Genomic DNA, 8,724 nt, shown 5'->3' with positions numbered 1-8,724 from the left:
TTAAACTGCATGGCCTCAAAATTGGATTTGAAGGCCATCTTTGGAAGGAAATTTCCTTCCCTTAATAGGATGCTAACTTGCTCCATTTTGAACCCCTCTTTTTCGAACCTTTCTTGTCGGCTATATGCTAATGAGTCGATTGATGTAAAAATAACCCCTAAAGCCTCAACATCGTTGAGCCACATATCTGCCTTGATGATTGAAAATATTTCTCTTGTAGACTTTCTTCAAATAATGAAGAGTAGAATATTGGCAACCGATTTTTCAACAATAGATCCAACTTGTAGCGTGCAAGTTGATACGTCCAAACTACTAGTGGCAAACACTACTGGGCCATTTGAAAAACTATATGAAATACATTTTGTATTAACAAATTTGGGACCATTAAAAGCTGCCTTCAGCAGCTGCACGCTACCTCTTTTGGAAAATTTATACAACCACGGCTATCTAAGCTCATGTCCAAATGGAGTAATTGAAGCGATCACCTACGGCCTCATTAAATGGTGTCCCGTTACGGTTCTTCACGATGTAGCGATTTATGTTTTCCAGCCTTCAGTGAAAAATCCACCTTTTACCAAGATCCCAAGTCTCAGGTATCTTCTTTCTATATTCAGACAGAACCTTATACCACCCTGTTCAGTGGAAACTGATGATGGTCGTGTCCTTTCAGAATTCCAGTCCAAGGTTATTGAAAACATCCTCCATAGACTGACGGGATCTTACAAAAGGATAGGGAAGATCTCACCGTTGACCATATACCAGAGTATCCGTACTCAACGCCTTCAGCTGAGTCAGAAAAGCCACCGGATTATATCTAAGGCCTTATGCGATCATGGGTATGAATATTGTTTGCAGCATTTCAAAGAGTATGAGGACATTATTCTTGCAGACTTGAATGCTTCTTCGACCATTTTGATAGCACTAGTCGCCACTAATAAGCTAGGGTCTCTTGAAGATGTATGTAAAAAACTCGTCGCCAAGCATGGAGAATCGCCCGTTTTTTATTCAACGCTTACTTGCGCTTTTCTCAAGGTGCATCAATATGACTATGCTTATGATATCTTGTCAAAATTCCAGGGATCTTTAAGTGAGGAGCAAAGTGAGCCTATTTGTTACCAACTTTCAATAGCTTCTCTTATGTCTGAGAAACATGCTTCCTTTAACAATGCCTTTTCCTCGAGTAAAAAAAACTGCATATCCTCTTCGCAGTTGGAGTCGTTTGTAAAGTTTTTCGTTGACTTTGATACTGGAATTCCCTTTGCATTGGGATCAAACTTTCCCTTTCTTCTTTCCATATTATTTCGACTTAACCCAGTTAAGGCCCAGAGGGCATTGATTTGGTTCAAGGAGCAGCCTGTGGAAATAAAAGAAAGCATCAAGTTTGCACAGATCCTTCTGTCTCTTTCATTGATGTTTTTGTCGTTGATTCCAATCAAATGGAGGAGCCAATTTTTGCCATTTCTTTTTTCTGTATTTCCCGTAAATGAAAGCCTCGGATCTACGCCGGTCCTATCTTCTTTTGTCAGCGATGTTTTTAGCGAAAGCCCCAATCTATTGTTCTCCTTCTTTAAGCTTGCTGAAAGGTCATGTAAAATCGATTGGGATCAAGGTGCAGCCCTCTCAAACGCCATCTATTTCTCCATTGTGAATGGATATTTACAATCCGATTATGGGCTACTAATTAGGGTTTTGAAATTTTTATTAGCCAACGTGTATTTTAAAGAGCCGACTCTCGCACGCAATATTGACGATTTTGATATTGACGATGTGTATCAGAAAAAAATTTCGTCTCAACTGCTTAATTCAAATGTAATAGCGCCCCTTCACGTGCACAGCGTTCTCTCCGATATCTTACTGCAGGCATGTGTCCATTCATATCAATTCGAGCTGTTGACAACAGCCCTCAATACATTTAAAGATCTTAGACTCGGTTTTAATAACCACTATTTTGTTCTTGCTGAGATTCTAAACGATCTTCAGACGACATCTGCTGGTGACTCGAACTTTAGAATAATCCCAAACGATACCTTGCTGTATGAGTTGGCCAATACCATATCTCCAGACATTCTCCTTGCTTCTACTGATATTGGGGACAATGCAACCCTGTATGATATATTAGAGAAGGAATTAAACATAAAAACGGTGGGAAACATCCGTGCTTTGTTCGAGTTAGACGTTGAACAGATCCCTTCTTCACTCGACTGTTTTAAAGCAGAAATGGCCAAGCTTTCTTTATTACTTGCCTTGCCAGAGGAGCTGGAGACTAGCCCCTCGCTGCCAATTATTCTTGAGCGTATTAAGATCAACCCAGCTCCTCTTCGCTTCTTAATTCCCTTAAGAAGCTGAATGTATCTTTAATATTTAATAAAATATGGAATGATATTTTATTAATCGATTAAACGCCCAATGGCAAATATTGATCAACTTTTTTCTCATCGAGCCTTTCATCTGCATGTGTAACAACGGCAATGCAGAGGTATATAGTGAGGAAGAAAATCGAATCGCCAATGGTGGAAACGACTGGAAGGGCAGTATTTGTAAGTGAGTATGGAAGCAACTTTGTCCACTTGACAATATAAAATGGCAGGGATATCTTAATGTCTTCCCTGAAGAAACAAATGGCCTTCCACAATATTATAGGCCCGGTATGGCTTCCAGCATCTGATGAAGAGGTGTAAATGGAGGAAAAGTACCAGGCTAATATGCCAAACAGAATTATTTGTACCAGACCAGAGTTGGCCATGTGAGTTAGGAAGTTTAGGGAATGCTCAAATACATTTGCCGCTTCATAGAAACTTTCATTTATATCCCCAAATTCGGAAGGAGAGTTAGGGGAGAATTTGGACAAAATATTGGTTTTTTTACCGTGATTCGATTTAAAGAAAGCTGACGGCCCTCCATTTGAATAGATGTAAGATGTATATCCGGTAAGAGTTAGAATTAACATGAAGCTGTTTCCTGTTCTTGGCAGATAGAGATATAAATCTCGAACAACTCGACGAGTAAATAGCCATAAACTACACGCCAATATATAACTAGCGAACGAATTTATCTTAATGGACGTGAAAACAGACTGTGCAAAGAAGCAAGCCATGATATAGCACAAATATTGATCGGGTTTTATAAGGAGGGGATCAATAATTCTAATGCGTTCTTTTATCGATGTGGTCATGGGATGAAGTATGGCTGAATAAAGGAACCCTTTCTGTAGAATAAGAACTACAGCTGCAACAAAAAAAGGACGGCTATAAACCCATAAACTTGGATGCTCAAAGAGGGGAGCAGCTGAACGAGCTTTAGTGGTACGTGCATCAAATTCGGACTTGTGAAGCAGAGCTAATGCTAAAAAAGATGCAGCTGGGATAATAATAAGGGATGAAAATATTCTTTCAAGAATTGGAGTCGATTTAATGTAAAAAAACATATAATCGTCGACCAGTGTATCATATGCAGTTATTTCATCACAAGAGGGGGTCCTAGCATCGAAAAATGGCATAGGGGTTTTGTCAATCTCTGAAGGTTCGCACAAAATAACCGAAATAAGAACCAAAGCGGCGAAGACAAGCTTTAACTGATGCATTCGTTGAAAATTAATCATCAATCATTTAACAAATCACGTTTTACGGTTAATTGAATTTAAACTTGATGATTGGATAGTAGTTTACAAAATTAAAATTAAAATAAAACTCAGGCTCTTGTTTGATAGGCAACCTCCGTCTTTAAATTGCAGTGGTGCTACTTTGATCTGCAATGCTATTTTGGGAGGCCGATTGAGATGGTTTTAAAGCTGGGGTCTGAAAAAGTTCAACCTTTTGAATGGGAGGGGCATAGGATATGTTTAATTCCTCCATGGTTTCTTTGATGAATAATAGGAGTTTCGTTCGTCTTGCCAACTGAGCTTCCAAATCCTGCCAATTGGAACGGTGCTGCACAAGAACAGCCAGATGTATTCGATTGACATTTTCGATAAACTCTACATTTAGCAAAAATTGCGAGGTAAAGTCGTTCCTTTCTTGCGCCAAAAAGGTAGAAATCCGTGTGCGGAGAGCAGTAAGAGCAGCGGTTGAGGTATTAAACGCAATTTGTAAATAATGTCGATCAAATAGGGCCCCACTTCTTCGAACATTGATTATCGGCTTTGTGGCAAGGACATAGTTTGGAATGTATATTCTTGCCCCATCCCAACGCTCAAAGACGGTAGTCATTAAATGCATTTGAAGGACCACGAGATTTTCCAGTGCTCCAGATCCTGGAGAGGCATTAGTAAACAAGGCGCCACCAGAAGGCATAGAAATTGGCGGTACAGGACCGGTTCCCCCTGCTAGGGATATAAAGACGCGGTCTCCAATGTCAAATGGGTGGACGACAAAGAGAAAAATGATCGATTCAAATATGTTTTTCGCACTGCTTCCAAACATAAAAGCTGCACCAAAAATCAGGGAAGAGACAGAGGTCAAGGCAGCCAAAAAGTCTCCAAAAAGCAATGCAAGAAATACTAGCAACAGAACAAGGCAAATTATGGAACAGCAAATATTCAAGTTAGAAATGGCAGCCTCCATCGAAGAAAGAGAGTCTGACACGGAAATAACTTCCAAATATGAGCGCTCAATGAAATCAGCAAGGGCTTCCTGGGGCATGATGAAGGAAGATGCGTTTACACGGGACTCTTGAGAAGCCGATCTTGATCCCCGTTGGGTATGCAAAATTGAGGACCAGAATTTTTCAAGATCTGATGTAGAACACGAGCCCTGCAGACATACCCTTAAATCTCCCAACGAAATAGTTTCTTTTGAAAACCACTTGAAAATTTTTTGAGAACGATGCAGTGCATGCCGTCTAATTTCAGAATGATGCCGTGTATCTTTTTTATCGCTACGCTGCTCTTGGGGGCCGGAAGATTCTGTTTGCGTTGCTCCAGCTGGGGAAGAGCCACCAGAAGTGGGTTCCGTGGTTTTGAGAAACGAATGCTGTTGGAGCATTTCCGCATTATACGGGGCCGTTGTAATTGAATTTGAATTTGCCGAAAATTGGGTTCTCGAGCTGCCTTCGAAAGTTGTCAAGATCCTTTGTGCAAGTCGATTAAAATCAGCCAGGTCATCCTGCATTTGAAGTGGGTTAAAAACTGGAGCCATGGCCAAGGTTTGATGAAGGCCAGGGGGGTCTGGAAGAACAATAGTAGGAGATTCTGGAATCGACTGAGAATCAGGCCCCTTAGTTGGCGTGTCTTCTTCTTTGTTGAAAGACTTTTCTACTGCAGGTAAATTTTGACTTGGCGCCCTTGCAGAAAAGCCTGCCGGAATTGTTGATGTGGCTGATGCTGTTGTGGTAACCTGAATATTAGCTTGGGATGGCTTAAGCCATCCACCAGCAGAAACAAGTGCTCTTCTTGGACTTTCAAAGAGAGAAGCAAGTCGAGAAGAATCAGAACGGGGTTGAAGAGAAGAAGAAAGCCGTTTTCTCATTTTATAAGATGCTCTAGCTGCCTCTTCCAAAATGTCTAACATACGATCTGCAAACAATGCATCTCTAACACGAGCAATGTAATTTGAATAGTTGAATGCCATCGCCATTGAAATGATTGCGTAGTTTTTGTATGCAAACAAAAGGGTTCCTAGCACCAAAGCAAATAGAAATTTGTTCAATGACACATGAATATTTCCTATGCGCTCGTCGGCAGAAGGTATTGTGAAGATATGTTCAAGATCAACATTATTTAAACACACAACCAATGTGCAGACATAAGTAAACAGTGCAACATACTTTTGAGAGACAGATAGAAAATGTCTAGCTCGAGATCTGGCAAGAGAAGGGTGTTTGATTTTAGAACCGCTAATAGGAGAGGATGCGCCCAGAATCCAAATTATTATTCTAATGAAAACATTTGCAAATGGAATGCCAAGGATAATTATGGTCAGAATAGGAAGCCACAAGTGGATGGAGGGGATTGGGTTGTCCATGGTCGCCTCCGATGGCTGCTGGAGCCAGTAGGGAAGGGGAAATGGAAGTGGCAAAGATGATAGCAAAAGAGGAGAAAGTAAAATGAGCGCCAAGCTTATTAATTTAATGACTTTCCATAAAAGCTGAAGGCCTAAATTTGACTGTGCTGACGATGATGAATCCTTCAGAAAAGTATCAGAAAGCTGGGGCGCAACCGGAGAACTGTCCGGATTGGGAATAACCCCAGTTATTCCAACTGCAAGAGAGGCCGGATCGGTTTGGCTGGAGGCTGAGGGTCCAACGTTGGGCGATATATTTTGTGTCGCCAGGTATGAGCGCAAAGTTTTTTCGGTCCACGTATCAGAAGGCATTGTTTCAAATTTAAATAATTGCCAGCTTCAATTTATAAAGTAATTTAATTTTATGAATTCAAAAGAAAAATCGGTGCTTTCTTTTTACACGCTAGCTGCCAATCTCTATTGTAGCGTTGCCTCCAAAAAATCTACAATTACATCGCTTGCTTTAGCCAGTAATGTAAGGCAAAAAAAGCAAATGTATGCCTTGCTTAAGCAATGCCACAAGAATATTTCTCTCATAGTGCAAATTGCGGAGAGAGCCAACATTTTTAATGATGCCACTATCAACCTCTGTAAAAAAGACCACTCTCTTACGTGCATTTTGATACATGACCTGCTTTGGAATTCTGAACTCTGCCGAAATAAAGGGAAAATGGCCATTTTTTTGGCTGCATTTCCTCGCATTGATTCATGTAAAACCAGAATTCGAGCTGAATGGACTCGTCTTCTTGTAGCCGGAACTGCATATAAGGGTCCCTGTTTAGATTCACTGAAAATCAAATATGCCCGGATAAATACTCTCCTTTGCGCTGAATCTGATTCTTCCAAGGTCATCGATTATTTGAGAACATTGAACCCAGGCCCTATATGCATCGACAGTCTTATTCCAAACTTGATAAAGTTTGAGAATATTCCTGCAACGTTTCAATTTCATCGATGTCCTCTTGTTAAGGAGGGAAAGCTTATTGTTCAAGTAAGACTACAATTCTTGATTATAGGATAGAGCAAGTTCACTACCGGCTCTCTTTTTAGATCCTCCGCATGGGTCAGTTGTTCTCGATGCATGTGCCGCTCCTGGCAATAAGACCACACAGCTTGCTGCAATAATGGCCAATTCCGGTACGATATCTTCCTTATCAATCCAGGTACCATAATTGCTGTTGAACAAAATTTAAAGCGCTTTGAGCTCTTAAAATCCAATATTGCGCTTGCAAGTGCATCTGCATCGACTCTGTGTGTTAATGCCGATTTCCTACAAATTAATGTCGAAAAAGACCCTTATAAAAAGGTAAGATATTTATCCAAGTTTAGGTGGAATATATCTTGTTAGATCCTTCTTGTTCCGGGTCTTGGATGAGTTCCAGAGATGAGGATGCTTGGAACACAGGATCCTCAAGCTCTCGTGTTCCCAAGGAAGAGCTTGATCAACGGATCGGAAAGCTTTCTGCTTTTCAAGAGATGGCTCTTGAAAAAGCAATGAAATTTCCAAATGTCAAAAGAATAGTCTATTCAACATGTTCGACCAATGAACAAGAAAACGAAATCGTCATCGCCAATGTATTATCAAAAAATCCCAATTTTGTTCTCAAAGACATCCCTACTTTCCTTTCAAGCTGGAGTCGAAGAGGAACTAATGGCCTTCCAACAGGTTTTGTTCTTATATAACTTTAGCATTGCTCCAAAAGGTTCTAAGAGCGGATCCCGTTGAGGATCAATGTCATGGATTTTTTGTTGCCTGTTTGGAAAGGATAATTTCAACTTGATCTTTAAATTAAAATTTAGACTCTAATCGATAGACTTTATGCATTTTTGTCAGTAGATTAACAGCAGCCAAAGCCTTAAAAGACCATGTAAATTCAACAGTTAAGTTAAAAGTATGTAAAGCCAAGCCCTTAAATCAAGGTTCTCACATGGAAATAACATTCTTACATCATATTTTAGGATATTTAAACCCTTCCCTCAATATCTAATTTGATGTTCTTATAGAAAGCGAGATCCACTGCCTCTTATAAAATAGATGATTTTTTACGATCAATGATTAAATCTATTTTTATCGAAAAGCTAAGTTTCTTTGAATTTTGATAGAAGCTTGGACACAGAACCCTTTATACTAAATACTTCTGGTGGCGGAATACGATTAAATTTTAATTTACGGTTTAATCCTAACCATAACCCTAAATTATGCTCTAATAGCCCCAAGAACTAGATGCGGGATTTCTCGGGTGGACAAAACGGGAAATTTTTCGTGTTTAATTAAGATCAACACGGCACCTTTTAGGTTTTTATAGGCGCTATTTATATGAAAAATCCGTTTGGGGTCTGTTGAAGTTGCTCTTACTGTGATCAAAAAGATCGTCTCAAAGCCAATCACAGAAGAAAAAATATATATCCTAATGGAATATATAGTATCGGAAACATAGCCAATTAGAAAATGAAAACATTCATATACAAACTAATGGAATGGTTCTTGTGTGAATGTCGTTTCAAATACACCTTCAGGGCTCTTTTCCATAATTGGCTCCTGATCATACTTTATTTAATCTCTGCCATTCTAATATTTCTGTTGGCTAGATTCGCACGTTTAGACATTAATGCAAAAAATGCAGACACACTTGCAGGCCATAAGAGAAAAAGTAGGTTTTGTTGCAGCACCAAAAAGTTTTCTGCAACGCACTCTCGGTAGAAATGTGTGAACAGGAGCCAATTATGG

At 39.8% G+C, this 8,724-nt stretch overlaps 4 protein-coding genes across 4 annotated transcripts; 2 read left to right on the top strand and 2 right to left on the bottom strand.

The window, feature by feature from the left end:
• Positions 1-9: 9 nt before the first annotated feature.
• On the top strand, positions 10-2,346 carry DI09_161p40 (uncharacterized protein; the record flags this gene model as incomplete). The annotated part of the gene is made up of 1 exon (XM_013383511.1): positions 10-2,346. The coding sequence occupies one exon, from the start codon at positions 10-12 to the stop codon at positions 2,344-2,346; it is 2,337 nt and encodes a 778-aa protein (XP_013238965.1).
• Positions 2,347-2,395: 49 nt separating this feature from the next.
• DI09_161p30 (uncharacterized protein) lies at positions 2,396-3,580 on the bottom strand (the record flags this gene model as incomplete). The annotated part of the gene is made up of 1 exon (XM_013383510.1): positions 2,396-3,580. The coding sequence occupies one exon, from the start codon at positions 3,578-3,580 to the stop codon at positions 2,396-2,398; it is 1,185 nt and encodes a 394-aa protein (XP_013238964.1).
• A 139-nt stretch (positions 3,581-3,719) lies between these two features.
• Positions 3,720-6,308, bottom strand: DI09_161p20 (uncharacterized protein; the record flags this gene model as incomplete). The annotated part of the gene is made up of 1 exon (XM_013383509.1): positions 3,720-6,308. One exon carries the CDS (start codon positions 6,306-6,308, stop codon positions 3,720-3,722), a length of 2,589 nt encoding a protein of 862 aa, XP_013238963.1.
• A 358-nt stretch (positions 6,309-6,666) lies between these two features.
• DI09_161p10 (uncharacterized protein) lies at positions 6,667-7,679 on the top strand (the record flags this gene model as incomplete). Its single annotated transcript, XM_013383508.1, has 4 exons — positions 6,667-6,987; positions 7,013-7,159; positions 7,192-7,302; positions 7,326-7,679. The coding sequence occupies 4 exons, from the start codon at positions 6,667-6,669 to the stop codon at positions 7,677-7,679; spliced, it is 933 nt and encodes a 310-aa protein (XP_013238962.1).
• Between the last annotated feature and the right edge of the window lie 1,045 nt (positions 7,680-8,724).

The sequence above is a fragment of the Mitosporidium daphniae genome, assembly GCF_000760515.2.
Source record: "Mitosporidium daphniae strain UGP3 chromosome Unknown contig-161, whole genome shotgun sequence".
In the NCBI taxonomy this organism is placed as follows: Eukaryota; Fungi; Microsporidia; genus Mitosporidium; species Mitosporidium daphniae.
The sequence above is the reverse complement of the archived record's forward strand: the minus strand, read 5'-3'. Positions and strand labels throughout refer to the sequence as shown.